Below are 18,473 nucleotides of genomic sequence, written 5' to 3'. Positions count from 1 at the left end.
TACACCCGCATTTCCGCATCCCCGCGCCTAAAAGCGCGCTTTAAATTTATGAAAATAAATAATTCGCCCGAGGTGAGGTTTTGGATGGGTTTGTTCGTTCTTTGCTCTATTGTGGATACTGTGAGAGAGTCCTTCGTCCTTCGGCCCTTTGTCCTGGGTCTGTGCATTCCCAATGACGACAATACCGAGTGGCGAGAGAATACATATATTTCGCATAATAAGTTATGCAAGTCATGTGCCGTTTTATTCAATTAGCACTTTATGGTCCTTTATTGTACCACTCCCTCTACTCCTTACATCCATGAATTTTCCCCCTGAGCGCGTTGATTTTTCGGTTATACGGCCGCCGCCTGCTAATTAGAGCCTGCAGGGACACGAATGTGGGTGGGGTTGGGAGTTTTTGGTCCTCTTTTAGGGGTACGTGAGTTATCAAATGAAAAGTAACTCGGCGGCAGTCGTACTTCATTTTCTTCGCGCCATAATTAAATTAGAACTTTATTATTTTAATAAAACCGTCTCGAGAGCCCGAAGGACCTTATGGCGTTCCCGTACGCTCGTTCTCTTTGTCGCACACCCAATCGCCTTAGCTGGATATATTAATGTGATTATTATACACTCCTCTGTAGTACTATTAGCCCTCGGGTAAGTGGGAATTTCGCTAGGAAATACAAAAGAACGGACAAGAGAAGGGATATGGTATATATGTTAGTTAAGAAATAAGAACGCTGGAAAAATCTTTAAAATAATTTTAATTATCTTTTTTTTTTTTAAATATACATATATTATATACAAAAACATCATTATAATAATATTTCTTTGAAAATTTAAAGCCCATGAGGGCTCAATACTTTTTACCCGAAGTACTTTGCATTCGCTGATTTATTTCGCTCCTTGGGACTTCAATGTTTTCCACTTCAGCGTATGGCAAAGGCAAATGACACCGGTCGCACTTCAATGCGCAAATAAATTTATAAATAATTTATTTAAAATTACTTCGTGGGGCATTTTCATACTCTTTGGCAGTTGGTAGTTAATTTAGTCCTTCGAACCGAACCAAATCGAAACGAAAGGGGTCCAAAGAGTAGGCTGCCAATAGAAAAGGCAGCGGGCAACGACCAGCGACAATATTATTGAGTATTATACCTTTATTTTTATTTCGCCAAATAGTCCCCCAGGGCTTTTGTTCAATAAAAAGCATAACGGAAGAAATAAAAAGAGAAACCTTTGCAGTAGTAGTGACCACGGTTTTTCCCTGTTTCCTTTACTTAACTTATTTTTTTTTTTTGTGAAAAGGTTCTGCCGCATCGTCTGGGGAAATTACATTTTCAGGGTTGGAATTCTCATTGGCAAAAAAAAAAAAAGGGGAAAGGAGAAGCAGAAAAATGTTGGGCCTTTTCAAATATCATAATTTGGCTTTTAAGCAAAAGAGGCTTATCAGAAATTGGTTTCGCCTGAGCCAATTGTCTTAATGGGCTGTGTGTGTTAGCAGATGAACTCAACTGAAAGGAAGTGTCAACGAAGGGTCTATCAGGGAGCAATTGAGACGATAATGGTTTCCTTTGCCTGAGCAGGTGCAATAGCAAATTGTACTCGATAGACTTTAATACGCAACTTTATATCAATTTATTTGAAGATTTAAAACAACTTGACAACAGTTGAAAATCTAGCAATCCCCCCTTAACACAATTATTCCAACTCAAACGCCACTACAGCACTTTGTAACTTTTAATCTGCTTACATTTATGTTCATCCAAGTCCTGACACATTGCTTTAAGTGAATCTAAAGAGCCACATCTTGTGAACTATAAGCAAAACATGATAATAAAAGCGCAGTTAAAATTAAATACAACTTTCCTCAAGTGGATACTTAAGTTTTAACTATCTGAATATTGAGTTGGATTGCTCGCAGTATTGCCGGCTGGGTGTAAAACAACGAATAGAGGCCATATAACTCGGAGCAGGTAAACCTTAATGCGGGGGAAACTGGAAAGCAACTCTCAAGACCTGCTTGAGACTGTGTGTATAACCGAGAGAGAGCTCAGCTTGCAACATCGTCTTATTTTTTATATGACATTTTTATGCCTTCCTTTGTTCGAAACTTGCACGTGGCGACCAACCCAACCCCCTATCCCAAACTCTACTTTCTCCAAAAAGGGGTGGTGTAGCAGCAGCTGCGACGATGATGGCCCCTCGACCTGCGACCTGGGCTCTGAGCTCCACAACTCTTTAATTGCTGGGCTCCATCATTACAATCGCCTTGCCACTTGACGTGACCAACCTGTGGGGCAAGAGGAAATGCTAAAGGGGATCCAAGGGAAAAATGGGGAAAATGCGGGAAAAAGGGGGTCTGCACGTAATTATTTACTTGAGCCGTAAAACTGTAGTTAAGGCAAGTCAACTTGAAAGCATTTTGGGAAAAGTTTAATGCTTAAATTATGAGCTTCTCCTTGTCACTGGGCTCCTGCTCGAAAGAGTTGACAGTCACTTTTGTTGAAAATGAGACAGTAATTGCCAAAATGTGCATGACTAGAACGGCTTTCTCCCAGCGGGGGCATGTCCTGTTTTCACTTGCCACCGCCTTCCCAAGTCTATAAGATTGCTTGGAATGGTATGGGGGTCAGTTGGGGTTGCCTTCTTCTTTTCGGTTGACGATAAGTCGTCGTCACTTGCATTACCCAAATTGAAACTTTGCACACTTTTATGTGGATGAACTTGGGCTTGGTTGGCGCCAGTCGCCCCATAAATGTCACTTTGTAACGACGACGACAACGAGGACTACTTAAATTAAAGCATAATTAAATTAATAATCCCATTTGGGCGTGCAGCCAAGCATTTGAAGCTGTAGCTGAAGCTGAAGCTGAAGCTGAAGCTGAACCTAAAACCGAAGTCGAACTCAAACGCGAACTCGATACCAAATCCTTGGCAAGGAAAGTGTGTGCGTTTCGAGCGGAAGTTGCAGAATATGAAAATGACTGCGCTAGCGGAAGTGCAGCTATGTGGCGTGCCACATGTGTGCCACGTCCAAACTAACCCGCAACCAATGTCTTGCCACATTGGCAGCGGCTACATAATCAGGTGCATTGGGTTCCGCTTGCACCGACCCAATGGGAATTTTGGGTCCCATTGAATTGCATTACACTCTGGTGATTCTAAGTATTATGTTTTCTTGAAAGGCCACTGAAACGCTTCAAACTTTCCTTATTTAAACTTTAAAATTTTGTTTTTAATATTCTCTAAATTTCTTAAAGAGCTGGTTTATTTCTAGTTTAGTTGAATTGCATACATCCCCTATTTTACCTTTAAAACGTTGTTTGTAATGTGCTCTAAAATCCCAATAGAACTGGTTTAAATGTAGTTACGTTCAATTGCAAATACGTCGAGTACAATCCTCCACATGTAACTGGTCATACCTCATTTAACTCGTAAATGTCTTATTCTATTTTTTTGAAAAAATATTTCAAAGTAAAGTTTTTATTAGTACAGCTGTGTTTTTCCCAAAAAGTAAGAAAACAATATAAAAAATATTAAATGTCACCCCTCATTGAAATTGTAAAAATACTCATTTTTATACTTATTAAAGCGAAAAACAGTAGTAAAAACTGTATATATATAGTATAATATAGTACATTTAAATTTAAAAATTCCACAATACATTGAAATTAGTCCTGGGACTCTTTAAATGTGACTTCTGTGCCAAACCCCTTTGGTTAAAAACGATTTTTCATGAAATATTCACCTGCACACCGGCCGGACAACTTTGCTAGCCTGTCCATTTGTTTATATTTCTTTTTTACGACGCTTGAAAGAATTTTTAATTTTCATAAGAGTGGCACACGCACGCGGCAGAGACAAGGCCAAAAACCCGTGGAATGACTTACATTCGGGACGCAGAAGGGGGCCCAGATGTATGCTAGCTTAATTTTTATTGCTACAGCCATCCTGCACGCAAAGTGCTTGGCTCGGCGGCTTACGTTAATGTTTTTGGCAGAAGGTTGCCCAGAGTTTTAATGAAACTTGCCTTCATAAATTTTAATCAACGTTTTCCACAGACATTGTCTCTTGTTCTTCTCCTGTTTTTTTCATAAATTGTATCATTTGTTGTTAGCCCTTTACCTTGAATAATGTCAGGGGCATGGATGGGAAAGCTTTAAAAAAATAAAAGTATGTTTGTTTGGATCGCTGGGCCACACATGTCAGCCAAAACGAAAGTGGTCGATTATTTATAAAAGTTGCAACATTTAATGGTTGTTTGAATGGTTCAATGGTTCCTAAACAATGGCATCGACGGTTGGAGACAGCGGCGTTGGGGGAATTCTGGCTGCGCAGGAAGTGCAACAAGCGTAATAAATGTTCAGCCATACAGGCCAAATAGTATGCAATAAATTTCGCAACAATCAACTTTGATGCATGTTGTAGGTGAGCGGCAGTAGTGTCGAATAAAAATAAAAGCACACGGCATCCTTTTCACAACCAAAACAACGCATAAAACACAACTCACATCCTACAAATGGTTGCTGCACTAAAAACCGCACAGCAATCTACCCAGCATACATCACTTTTAGCCAGTTTATTTTTTATTTCCCCCCATACCATCTCTACAAATATATTTTTTTTGTATCAAACACAAAATGACAACCATAATAAAACGGAAAGGTACATAAAATAGACACAATAAACATGGCTTTAGTGCGAACCAAGCGATTTTGCAACATTTAGCGTTGCCCCGTTTTTTACTCCGATATTTACATGGCAGTAGCGTAGTTAAAGATCCTTTTCCGGGGGAAAGTCAATCCACCAGGATCCACTTTTAATCTTTAAAAACAAGCCCAATGTAAATTAGAAATATACAATAGATTTTGGGGTTTTAAAAATTCCTAACTAATAAGTTACATTTATTTATTTTAAAATATTAATTTATATATAGTACCCCTCTTTTAAAGCCCCTGTTCCTATTTTTTACTGTAGTGGAACAACTGAAGTCATTAAAATGAATCAGTCAACTGTAGTAGATTTAACTCTTATATTTATTTATTAATGTTCTCTGTTTGTTATTCTTTTTTGGGTATAAAAGCATATTAAAATTTGGTATAAGTTACAATTGCGTTACAAAAAAACTAATTGGAAATTGTATGATATTTTTATAAGATAAGTGCATTTTCCTTTGAAAATATTAAAATATTTTTTAAATAAAATTTGTACTTTACACAAATGATAAAGGTAAATACCAAAAAAAATCTGTTCATTTAAGGAACTAAAAACATTTTCCATTCCACCCACACTCTGCTCAAAATTAAGCCCAGTATCATATTAAAAGAAAATACGATTTTGTAATTTAAGCCTTCCGCTTAAGCCTGATCAATACTGCTTGTATATGCACAAAATGCGGCAATAAATAATTAAACGATAATATTGCATATGAAAAACTCTCGTTTCGCAAATTAATTGTCATATTTCATGCAGATTTTAAATTTGCTTACCTATATGCATACACACACCCCCACACACTTTAATGTGGATATTTGTGTGCATATTGAATTGAGGTTGTTGATTAATTGTATGGGAGAGAAAATTGAATATCGAAACTCAATATGATTAATTTCGCCCAAACATACGCACACGGTTATACATTTTAACGCTTAGAATTCCACACGTGGCTAACGACTCTCTCATGCTTCATTAAAAATGCTAATATGATTTTGCGAAAAGTATGAAATAAATTTGCAAAATAAATTATAAACCAAGCAAAACAAATCATTGCCTCTCAACTATGTCTCTCTAAAATAATCGTGTGACATAATAGTTATTGGTCAATTAAAAAGCGCAATAATGCCATAACTTTATGGTTTCAAACAGAGCCAAAATGAAAATGTCAATCAAACCAATGGTGAGCTGGGAAAAATATCTACAAAACTGTTGATTTTAAAGCCAATGGATTTTCTGGATAACAAAATCCTGAAGTGAAGTGGATTTTGTTTACGTAAATGTCATATTGTCTACTCATCGCCGACTCGTGCATCATTGTTTATTAGTCATATAAATATAATGTCAAAGTGATGTCGGTTTATGGCTTTTTCCCTTCCAATCTCCAAAAAGCTCCTCCCGTTTTTCCGCATGTGTGTCATTCACATTAGCGTAATATGCCGGAAAAGCGAGCCTCAATATTTAATAGATGCGTTGGAGTGTGTCTTTTCTCTTTGGCAAGAGATTGCAAAATTTTCGTGGGGTCTGGTGACTTGTCGTAAAATTTATATGGCTTTTAAAATCATATAAAAAGTGTTAATTTTCCATGTGTTGCTTCTCTTGATGCCGAGTGGATGGATTCCCTTCATAAAAGAGCAAGGTGAATTGAGAACCTTTTTATGGGGGCAATGAGGATAATGTGGGTTGCCTATTAAAGTGATGTGAGATAAGCAAACATCATTTGACTTTCAAATTTATTGATAAATCTAAGATCTTACGACTTTGTTACGGTTAAACCCCAGCCCACACATAACCCAAAGGCGTCATAAAAGGGCGTAACAAGTAAAGGTTTTGCTAAATAAACATAAAAGTTAGTCTACCTCAAAAGCCAAGAAAGGGACATGTGTTTAAAAAGGTAATCCTATATTTAAGCTCTAGTTGGGTCTTAAATATCATACAGTTGCTGAAGATTTATAATGAGTTTTGTAAGCTTTGATGGTATTCCCTTCATTAGGATTATATTTAACGGGTAGCTTGTTTTTCAAAATATTAAATATTTTAAAAGATTAAAGAATTTTTGTAGTTTTTGGTTGTAAGAAATATTTCAACACTCCAATCAAAATTCAAAATTGTTTGTTTGACAAGAATCGAAAATATTAGATTTATTTTTAAAAAGTTTTTTTTAGCTATTTTGGAATTTATTTTTAACTTTTAAAAATAGTTATTTATTTAATGGGTATCTTGTTTTTTTTTTAAATATAAAATATTTTAAAAGATTATGAATTCTATAGTACTTGCTTATAAAAATATTCCAACAATCCAATCAAAATTCAAAAATGTTTCTTAATTGTATATCTTGGATTTATTTTTCTTCAAAAGTTCTTCAACTTATTTCTTTATAGTTTCTATAGGATTTATATTTACAAAGAACTCTGGAATTTATTTTTAAACTTTTAAAATAGTTTTTCTTTCTTATTTACATGGAACCATATTTACATTATTTTAAGACTGTTCATTCGCCTAACTTAAACCAAAACCTAATGGCATCCGCACTCCTTGGCCACTGCATTATGGTACTTGGTGAGGTCGATGATGTCCTCGTTGAGATATCGCAGGATAGTTATGGCTCCTAGAACTGTGGGCACGCAGCAGGGCTTGGGCAGATGTGGTTGCTTGAGGTGCATCAGAGTTTGGACGATGGCGTGGTTGGTGGCATTCATTTTGGTGCCCAGCGGGAAGTTGCAGCCACCGCCGCAGAAGTAAGCGTCGAACTTTTTGGGCGCTATCACCCAGTTGTGCATATGCAGCTCCTTGAAGTCCACGGTGAAATTGAGGCGTTCGCAGGTCTGCGGTGGTCGATATAAATCGACGGGTGGCCGTGGAGGAGGTGGTGGGTTTCCTCCACCAGCTTTTCGCTTCTCCAGATCCCTTTTGAAACGAAGCTTCTGTATTTTCACCAAGAGCTCGGGTCCATTAAAATAGCCGACGATGAAGGGTTCCAAACTGGATCGACTGGCCTGTGGAGCCACCAATCCGGCGGCAAAGGTGCTCAATTGAGAGTCACCAATGGATATTCTCAGCTCATTTCGCCGCGGCAAACCCCTACTATTGAATAACCATGTCCTTAGAGTTTGCGTTAAATTAAATTCCAACCAGCCACGCTGATTTGATGTGGTGTTCACGGAGCCCAGGATGCGATAGGAGTAGTCCTGACGATTGTCCAGTTTTCGGTACACGGACACAGTGAAGTTCTCTCGCCGTTCCACCAAACTGGGTTGCTTGTATATCCTTAGCATGGCCTGAACCAAGCTCAAATCCATTGGCACATCGTTGGTATTGAAGGTTATGTGCATATCCAACTCGTTGTCCAGTTCCTCGGGCTTTACTTGACTCGAAAATGTAAGGATGCTATTGCAACTGTCAATCTCCTGACGATCCTCGTTGGAAATCAGAATGTCATCGTCCAGAGAACGTTTGTGGCGCTGATGGAGAACCTCTATGGGTTCTTGGTCCTCGCTAATCTCATTGTACACTTCCAGCAGGAATTTCGAAGCTGAGTTGTGCAGATTGGGCTCTGCTTGACGTCTTGGTCGGTCACCCAAATCCAGGATATCAATCATCTCCATTTGTTCGCTCAAAGGACGTTTCTGGTATATAGGCATCTCAATGTGACTATTGGTGGTTAGATATGTGGTGCCACCCACTAGACATATCAGGTTGGTTATCACAAACAGGTTAAACATTTTCAAGGTGTATTCTTGTCAAGTGTCAGATTGCTACTGACTTTCTTGCTCTAAGAATTGTGTCTTATATTGTAGATCAGGTAGCGAACTGGATCACTTAAAATTAACCCTTTCTATAGGTAGGTTATAAATGAGAAGCATTTAAAGGGTTAAGCTAGTCATTTTATGAAACCAATTGGTTGAATGCTAGGTAGTCATAGTCCACTGTTCAGGTAAAAGCTGAAAATGTGGCAGCTGTTATAGGCAATCAGAGTCAAACCACCAATACGCATATTTACCTAAGGAAGTCCTTTAAGAACTACATATTAAATTAAATTGACTTAAAAATTAAGATCACATTAAATATAAATTAAACAATAAATTAAAAATCTCCCCTTTTCTTTCAGGTTTCTTGCAAATAGAAAACAGCCGCGAGGAGGATCAAGGAAAATATGAATGTGTGGCCGAGAATTCTGTTGGCACGGAACACTCGAAAGCCACAAATTTGTACGTGAAAGTCCGTCGTGTTCCGCCCACTTTCTCCCGCCCCCCAGAGACCATCAGTGAGGTGATGTTGGGTTCCAATCTGAATCTTTCCTGCATAGCCGTCGGCTCACCTATGCCACATGTCAAGTGGATGAAGGGTATGTTAATGGTTGAGATGTTATATCTGGCCAATCATTAATTATTATTTTTATTTAGGCTCCGAAGATCTGACTCCCGAGAACGAGATGCCAATCGGTCGAAATGTCCTGCAATTGATTAATATTCAAGAGAGCGCCAACTACACTTGCATAGCTGCCTCCACGCTGGGGCAAATTGATTCGGTTTCGGTGGTTAAAGTGCAATGTAAGTGCATATTATTAGAAAAGTTTAAAAATAATTGTTATTATTACACAGACAAAAAACACAAGGATCAGTTTGAAATAAGCACTTTTATCATTGAATCTTTAAAAACTTTCTCAAATTATTTTCTCACTGCCTTAGTCTGATTTTTTAAAAAGTAAATCTACATATTCCATTAGACCTTTAACTATTCTTTAAAAATGTATTCTAAATTAAATGGTTTTATAAAAATTTCGAAAAATTGAATTTCTTACTGGAAGTAGTGACAGCACTAATCAAAACCATTCGAAATAGAAAGGAGAGCAAAAAGCAATATGCTGAGCAGTATAAAAGTGATACACCCCGTATATAGATCGAATTTATACTGATCAAAATGATCATCATATTTATCAATATTTTTCTCTGTGTATAAGTTTTGCTTCAATCACTACCTCTTCTAATAAATTCCCTTCCTATCATTCAACAGCTCTGCCCACCGCACCCACCGATGTGCAAATCTCCGAGGTGACCGCCACTTCGGTGCGTCTGGAGTGGTCGTACAAGGGTCCCGAGGACTTGCAGTATTACGTGATCCAGTACAAGCCGAAGAACGCCAACCAGGCCTTCAGCGAGATAAGCGGCATCATCACCATGTACTATGTGGTCCGTGCCTTGAGTCCTTATACGGAGTACGAGTTCTACGTGATAGCGGTGAACAATATTGGACGTGGACCGCCGTCGGCACCGGCGACTTGTACCACCGGTGAGACAAGTGAGTATCGCGGATGAGCTGCTCGCTGCTCCTTGGAGGACATTTAACTAACTGCTGCCCCTCTTCTACCGGTCTCTTTCACATGCTGCATAAAAAAGGATTTTTAACCAATTTCATTTTGAATTTAGACTACGCTTAGGTCCCTTTTTATTTGCCCTGGTCCATTATGTCGGCAATCGTACTAACCCTTCTTGAAAATGTCTATTTGTCCTTTCTCTCTCTTTCGTTCACATGCATTTGCCTTCTCAGGCGATTTCTCATTCGGTGGCACAAGTAAGTATCCTTGGCAAACAAAATTTTATGGTTGGCCAAAAAATTGCCAAAACAATTTCAATAACAATTGTTGAGCAGCACAAAATCCGAACCGAAAAATGTGAAAAGGGTAAAAAAAAAATAAAATAAAAAAAGTGGGAGTAAAGAAAGCGGAATAACAAGTAGCTAGATAGAATCAAAGGTAAATGCAATGTTAAAAAATCGTTGCATACGCAGCTGCGATCCAGAGCCACGAGTCCTGGCGCTATCCTGACGTATGTGAGTGGGCGTATATGTGAAGGGCGGGGGGGTTATGATATCCTCCAATCCTGCCCTGAATATCCCATAAAGTTTGCATTGTTATGCGTTCGTTGTGGATGCGAATGGTTGTGTGTTGGGTGCCTGCAACGCTGTTTTAGCCCTGGCAATTCCCGCGTAAGCGTGCGCTTGTCAGACATGCCTTTCCGGGCCACTTCTGCTTTTCCCTGGTGCCCTTCGTAAGGGTATTATAATTTTTATCAGGATCTAGGAACCCTATCTCAGAAGCAGCGATTCAGAAGTAGAGATTTTAAAATCTTTTTTTAGGAAAGTATGTATATATCGCATTCTTATGCTAGGACTAACTTTTTTTTTGTATTTTCTAACATTTGTTTGATATATTATATTTTTTATTCTTCTGCACAGTTAGGGCCAATCAGAAAAATGTAACATGAAGTTAAAATGTGTGAAGGGCACATCTTTACGGGGTCTAAATTTTAGACGATTCAGTGGAAATTTATTCTGAAAAACCTTAGGAAGATTAGTATTTGTACTTTTACCGACTGAAAAATGTAACCAGAACGTTTCCTTTACTTAAGAGTTTACAACCTTCAGTTACAACCTATCATTATATACAAAACTAAAATATTTAGAAATACAAGTACAATATTATTTTAAAAAAATTTAATATCTCCAACAGAACCAATAATTGTCTTGGTACGGTATTCCTTGATTCGTTCACTTCCATTTTGCCATATAAAAGCAGCAGCTGCATTTGCAGTTCCACTGGCAGATCCAAAGAGCGTGTCGTACAAAAGTTGAAAACTTTTATTGCCGCAATTATGCTTATCGCTTGCCCAATATCGTTTCGAAATAATATTTCGATAGCAACGTTTATGGGCGGTTAAAGCTGGGCTCCTGGGCCCGCAGTACTGGCATCAGCAGGTCAACGCAATGCTTAACACGTGTCACTGGCTTAGGTAGCAGATGAGCCAAGTGGATAATCCCCAGCTTTCTTTATGGCTAGCAATATTACACTGCCAAGGGTGCGAGTACATTAACCGAATGGGGGGAAAACCAAGGTGAGGCCATCTTACGCATCTGCGTCCAAAAATGGCAGATTAGAGAAGTAAAATAAATTCTTTAATACTTAAAATTTAATAATTTATTCATATTTCTATTAAATACAAAGTAGACTGTGTGCATCTAGAAAATAATTTATAAATCTAATACTTTACCTCGCCATTAAGACAAACTAGTTGAACAGCAGAATGCAACATATACATTTCTCAAACGAAATGGAAATTCCTTTGCCTCACATATATGTTAGCCTTTCATATTTCACATAGTCAGTGGTATTAAATGTAATATCATTGTACCCGGCACTGACAAGCTCGTTGTGCAGGACCAATGGTGCAGTTAATTAGTGAAATGAGCTTTTGCTGCATTAGTAGTAACAAAAACATTTGAAAACGGCAACTGTTCTTGAGGGGCAGTAATCAAAACCCACAATTTGGGCTGAAGCGCCTTGAACGAGTCTTGAACACATCCTTTCGTCAAGTAATCAGATATATGGCCTGCACATGCTCCTGCCTCGAAACCCTTTGTGGGTGAAGATGGAGAATGGAGAATGGAGGTTGGGAATGGGGGTTACGATTTAGTGCTATGTGCTCGTGTTATAAGGAGTAGGCGTGTGCGCAGGCATGCAAGGATACATATTAATGGAGCGTATCCGTATGTAATGTATATGCCCTTAAATGCAGCTTACGTGATGCTCCGCATCCTGCATCCTACATCCTGCTCCTACACACACACACTCATGCCCAGGCTAAGAGGAAATTTTTGCCCGAATCTATCGGTGAATCGGTGTGTGCGAGCTGCATGCAAATCTTGGCTATAACAAGCAATGGACCAGGCCAACACACATTGGGGGTAGCACTTGGGTAACAGATGAGATGACTGCGATATAAATTGTGGATAAAACCATGCTGCTGCTGCCGCTGCACCGTTTGTGGATATTGCAGTAAAATTGTGAGAAATTGGAATTTATTGATTGGCCATTAACCAATCGGTTTTCGACTCGCTTACATACCCCATAACGCTCATAAGGAAAATTGAGTGACGGAGGAAAATACCACTAATTGCCATTCATGGCGTGGGCGGGGTTTACTATTTTGTTTTTTTTTTGTTTACTTTCGGGAATGTGGGGGGGTGCCAAAAATTCCAACGATGATTTTGCGGCTGTCAATGCAGTTGAACCATGCAAATGCATGACGAATAGCCAGATTCATGCTTCGCGGGAAATCATTGTTGGGGGTCAGTACACAGAAATCAGTTTATAAATGCAAAATTCAAAATTCTCACTATAACAGCCGCTAGGCTTCAACGCGCCATAACAATTCCCTCAATTTTCCCGGAAATGCAGACAGAACGCACCCGTTTCCCAATCCCAATTCCAATTCCATTCCTGCGACCATGAAACGACATGAAATATACGCATCTCTAGCAGGAGGAGCAGTAGCTGAAACAACAACCGACCGTTCATTGGGAAAACAAATTGTGATGGATGGGTATTGTTGGCCTTGCAAAACATTTGCGTTGCCCTAATGCCCTGCCCCTTTATTTTTTTGGCCTCCTTGCCTCACTAGTTTCTCGATAATGGCATTTGTTTACCATCCTGTGCATTTCGCCCCAGAAAATCATTTAGCAAAATTGCATATTTATGAGTTTTTGGGGGAGAAATAAGGAAGATAGGGTCCTGTGGCTGGACAGCATATATTTAAATCATATTATTAAATACCAGTCAAATAAATGTAATGTAAAAGAAAGGATGTGCAATCAAAATAGCCAACTACCAGATTCAATTATTAAATACACCTGGAAACATTGTTATATTTGGGAAATTCTAGATCGACTGCGTTTAATAATAAACAATCATTTTGAGATATAGCTTATTGTGATGTGATAGGTAGTTATATACTATGTTTATGCTATGAATTTCATGCATTCTCCAATACATGAAATTATAATAGCCCCTGTTTATACAACACAGACAAATTCATGAAATGATATTAGTAAAGCTGTCAAATTTTTTGAATTTGATATAGGCTCTATAGAGTAGTAGGCTGTGAAGTAGGTTGTGCCTCAACTTTTCATGCATTGGGACTGAATTCATAGTCAACTTTCGTGTGTTATCGAATTTATGAAATGGTGTTTATGCACACACGAATTTGCTCATTTCATGAATTGATTTCATGAAATAGGCATAGCATAAACACAGTAATAAATACTAGTCAGAATAACCATATATTTTTAAGTACTTAAACTGGTTAGGAGGTATTTTTAGAGATCGACTGCATTTGATATGAAACCATCATTTTGAGATATAGCTTATTGTGATATGATAGGTAGTAATAAAATAAATTGTTTTAGGTATGTTCAAGATACTAGTCAGAATAACCATATTTTTTCTTAATCCCCAAGCTAGAAAGCAGTTATTTTTCAAGGCAGCCATAAATTTTTGAAATTCGTTTAGCCAGTCGGATCTCTACGTTGCCAACTACCCAACTAACCATTGTTATATGCCCAATCTATGCCATGACAATGCTAATATCACCCGTTTCCCCTCTGTTTCCTCCCTGCCTGCAGAAATGGAAAGTGCACCACGTAATGTTCAAGTGCGCACGCTGAGCTCGTCCACGATGGTTATTACTTGGGAACCACCAGAGACGCCCAATGGACAAGTGACCGTAAGTACCTGGCATCAAGTGCGCATATTAAACGATAAGATCCGAAACCCGGACACAGGGAGTCCCGGAATCCATGGCCTGCAGCCCGCCACCCGTAGTCCGTAGTCGGTAGTCGGTAGTCCGACCAACGCAGTTAGTCACGTCAGTCCGATGGCCCGAATGGAGGGGTCCCGTCGAAGGGAAATTGGCAAAATGCCTTTGGCCATGTTCGGGGGCAGGAGGCCATTGCCGATTCCGATGGCTGGCGAACGGTTGTATGCAAATCCTAGACACCTGTCCACAGGTCTCCATTCCGAGTCGGCAATCGTTGTGGTCTCTGGTCTCCGGCGGGGCGGGATGTGTTTGCCACCGGCCTTATAGGTCCACAAATCTCTGACCAGCAGCGATATATCATTTTCGGTTTATCAGTTAATGAAAGGTGAAAATCGGATTTGGATTTCGATTACAGATTTTAAATAGCTTGCATTTTCTTGCTCTGATTTAATACAATTCTTCTTTCTATAATTTGTTTACCTTAGCTTTAAAATAAATATATTTTTTAACAATTTGGTATAAATTTCTGGATTTTATAATAATTAAAATCGTAAAAAAGATAAATTATTTTTAACATTATATTGGAGTGATTTTTTTTTATAGAAATTATACGTTTAGATATAAGTATCTATAAAAACGTTTACCAGCTCTATTTAGGAGTTCAAAGCTAGAACAACAAAATAATATTATAAATAACGATTAAAATACTTGTTCAAGTAAAGCGAAATGAATTAATTGTTATTCCCTACGTTCAGTACTTGTTTTTTTGATGAAGTAGGGATATGTTTAAATTATGATCCATCCAAGAATTTATGTCTTACCAAACCTAACTTTTTTTTTTGTATGATTTAATAATATGTTTATGATTTAATAATATTCGATTTAAATGCAGCTTAGAAAATTGCGAAACCCATTAAAACTGGTACATTGGATATAAATATTTGCCTTATGAAGAAACTACATCCATAATCAATGTCTCCCATAACATAACTTCTATCTTTTTAAAACAGGGCTACAAGGTGTATTATACTACGAATTCAAATCAACCGGAGGCCTCTTGGAACTCACAGATGGTGGATAATAGCGAGCTGACCACAGTTTCGGAGCTGACGCCCCATGCCATCTATACAGTCCGGGTTCAGGCGTACACCTCGATGGGAGCCGGTCCCATGTCCACGCCGGTCCAAGTGAAGGCCCAGCAAGGTAGGCTAAGCCAAATTGATTGGGCAATCAGCTTCAATTAGGCACATGAAACACACACGCACAACCAGGCACACGAAACACATCGACTAACGTTGCATTTTGAATCGAGCACATTTTGCAATTTAATTGCTCAACTCAATCGGCCCACATAGATCACACCAATTATTTAATTATAATACAAAATGTCAGGCGTAACGTGTGTCCTTTCAATGAAATATTTATCTCTGTCCGAGCACAAACACCGACTGCACTTGTGGGCATGTCCGGCAGATATTCATTAACTTGCTGCAATCATTCGATATAAATGCGTATATGGGATGCAAATGCATTTGACCGAGTGTATTTTAGGCGCTTAAATGGGTGGGGGCGTGTCCACTAGGACTGACTAACTGCTATTTGTGGCCATCTTAGGCAGCTTTAACTGCAACAATAACTAACTAAATACAGGGGTTAAACTTTGAACTACCAACTAATAAGTCTTTACATTGGGATCTATGTAAACTGCAAAATGTCCCCTTCCGTTTTTGGGTCAAACGTGACACTTGAGTTTGCTGGGCCAGAAAACAGAAAAGTTGAGAAGCTTTACTCTAACTCTTTAAGTCTGTAGATATATGCATGTGGTATTTGTATATATTTTGCCAGCCTTTTGGCAGTTCGAAAAATGATTTCGGTTTGTTCATTAAACCGTAAAACTTCAAAGCGATGACAGGTTCTTCGGTTTCCCTGGGGGGTAAAAATAATTTGAAAATTGATAATCATTTTCTTTCTCTCTCTCGCTCTGGGTTTGGGGACACCATCTGGTTTTTGTGGCAAACGCTGAAATATTCAAACATGGTATGGGGTTTGTTCGATGGCTGTATAGATGGACACATCTCAATCAATTTCATGCAAAAAGCCAATACGAATTCAAAATGCTGATGCAGCGATTGCTGTGCGTGTGTCACCTCATCAATATCATGCAGCATTTTGAATTGGAAACCAACCGAATCGCAATCGCTATCGGTGGGATCCATCGGCATACAAACAAAATGGCATGCCCACATTGATTTGTTTGTATATTATTTAATTTCCGTAATTTCCGTTTCATTATTACCAAACCGAAAAACCAAATGCAATTCCCAACCGGCGAATAACAACGACAACCCTCTGGAAATCCCCCAAAAACCCCATGGAATATGAATTACGGATATGTCTACAAAAGGTGTGCCATCGCAACCGAGCAATTTCCGGGCAACCGATATCGGCGAGACCGCAGTCACACTGCAATGGACCAAGCCGACGCATTCCAGCGAGAATATCGTTCATTACGAGCTCTACTGGAATGACACATACGCCAATCAGGCCCATCACAAGTGAGTTTCGGGTTACTATATGTGGATGTGGTATCAGTTCAAGTTCTGAAATCCAAAACTAAACCATTCAATCATTCTCCCCCATACAATCATTAGACGCATTTCAAATTCGGAGGCATATACCCTTGATGGCCTATATCCCGATACTCTCTATTATATCTGGCTGGCTGCTAGGTCACAACGGGGCGAGGGGGCCACCACACCGCCCATTCCGGTTCGAACCAAGCAATATGGTAAGTTGTCCAATCCGCCATCGAACTCTATAACTCTTTAAGTTAGTTCAAACCGCCGTAGACGTACAAGTTTCCATAGGCTTAAGTACAACGAGAAACTGAGTGATTTCAATATACAAATCCACATATTACATATATATATATTTATATAAATTAACCCTGATACATGAACATGTGTCCATAAACATGTAGTTGATTTATTCAGTTACCCAAACCATAAAATGTCTGAGTGTGAAATTACATTTTATTGAGTTGTGCCTTCGTGGAAACAGGTAAAGTGTGAGCGAATGCCATGAATAAATGATATCGAATGAGTGTTCCTGGTGTGCAGTGAGTTTTTTGCACTTAACCACTTATATCGTAACTATAAATACCCATATCGATATATATATATATATAGATTCATATTGTTTGACATGTGATTGTTATTGTTACTTGCAAGTTAGTCTTAAGTTTTAGTTGTTTAGATGATATACTCTACAAAAAAGCAAAACATTTTATTAGTTAGATTATACAAAGTTACACGGATTACAGACAAATATACATAGCTTACACATAAATATAGAAACTAAGACCTTTAGCATTACACACATAATACATAGGAAATAAATGTTTAAATCAGAGTTTAACAGAATGCAGAATATTTAAAGCCAAAGAAATCAGAGAAATGCTGGGTACTTAAATATATCCAAGATTAAATTGGATTCGTGCTTTACAATTTTTCGAATACCTAATACAATGGTATCTCTGCAATCTGTTGAACTAATCCAATTACAGACCAAAATTCACTGAACAATAGCCAACAGTCCACAATCCACATCACACACAGGATTAGACCAAAAACATCAAACGCAACCGACAACATTTCCAGACCAAAAACACACCTCTTCAGTTTAAGTTCAAATTCAAAAACAAATTGCACGATAATGTAATGCAAAATATTGGAAGAAAGAAAAAAAAATGAGAATGTATATTTGAATTTGTGTGTTTTGCATCGCTCGATTATATTCCATTTATCATTTGTGGCTCCCCCGAGTGTTAAATCATGTAAATTATGCCCAAACAATTTGCAACTTTAGACCACTATTTAAGTGCTAAAATTCCTAATGCACTTTGCACACTGCACTCTGCACTCTGCACTCTGCATCAGAAGCACCGAGACCACAAAACCAAAAACCGAAAATTCCTTAACTTCTTCCTCTGTCTGCCTGCATCCAGTGTCTAGAAAATTGATTTTGAATGATATTTTAATAGACCGGCGCGAAGACAAATGCCGGAAGTGCAAAGTTCTTGGCAGTGGCATAAATATCACTTTTGGTTTCCATATTTGCACGTTTTGCATATTCGCATAATTAAAATGTAAATGATTGTCTGTGCCACGGCACTTAATGTGG

The 18,473-nt window shown here is 38.5% G+C and overlaps 2 protein-coding genes across 13 annotated transcripts in view; one reads left to right on the top strand and one right to left on the bottom strand.

The window, feature by feature from the left end:
- The window catches only part of LOC119548636 (tyrosine-protein phosphatase Lar), a 125,109-nt gene that overhangs the window by 94,329 nt on the left and 12,307 nt on the right, over nucleotides 1–18,473 (top strand). For 8 of the 12 annotated variants that reach the window (XM_037856032.1, XM_037856029.1, XM_037856026.1 and 5 more), the window contains 8 exons: nucleotides 8,810–9,046; nucleotides 9,105–9,251; nucleotides 9,715–9,990; nucleotides 10,249–10,272; nucleotides 14,158–14,258; nucleotides 15,302–15,494; nucleotides 16,696–16,846; nucleotides 16,943–17,079. In XM_037856032.1, the coding sequence (XP_037711960.1) occupies nucleotides 8,810–9,046; nucleotides 9,105–9,251; nucleotides 9,715–9,990; nucleotides 10,249–10,272; nucleotides 14,158–14,258; nucleotides 15,302–15,494; nucleotides 16,696–16,846; nucleotides 16,943–17,079 (1,266 nt within the window). Of the gene's footprint in view, nucleotides 1–8,809; nucleotides 9,047–9,104; nucleotides 9,252–9,714; nucleotides 10,000–10,248; nucleotides 10,273–14,157; nucleotides 14,259–15,301; nucleotides 15,495–16,695; nucleotides 16,847–16,942; nucleotides 17,080–18,473 lie in introns of all 12 variants that reach the window. The other 4 variants (XM_037856030.1, XM_037856033.1, XM_037856031.1 and 1 more) reach the window with 1 other exon arrangement.
- LOC119548638 (protein screw) lies at nucleotides 7,218–8,423 on the bottom strand. The gene has a single exon (XM_037856038.1). The coding sequence runs from the start codon at nucleotides 8,421–8,423 to the stop codon at nucleotides 7,218–7,220; it is 1,206 nt and encodes a 401-aa protein (XP_037711966.1).

Source organism: Drosophila subpulchrella, chromosome 2L (assembly GCF_014743375.2).
Source record: "Drosophila subpulchrella strain 33 F10 #4 breed RU33 chromosome 2L, RU_Dsub_v1.1 Primary Assembly, whole genome shotgun sequence".
In the NCBI taxonomy this organism is placed as follows: Eukaryota; Metazoa; Arthropoda; class Insecta; order Diptera; family Drosophilidae; genus Drosophila; species Drosophila subpulchrella.
This window is presented reverse-complemented; position numbering and strand designations above follow the sequence as displayed.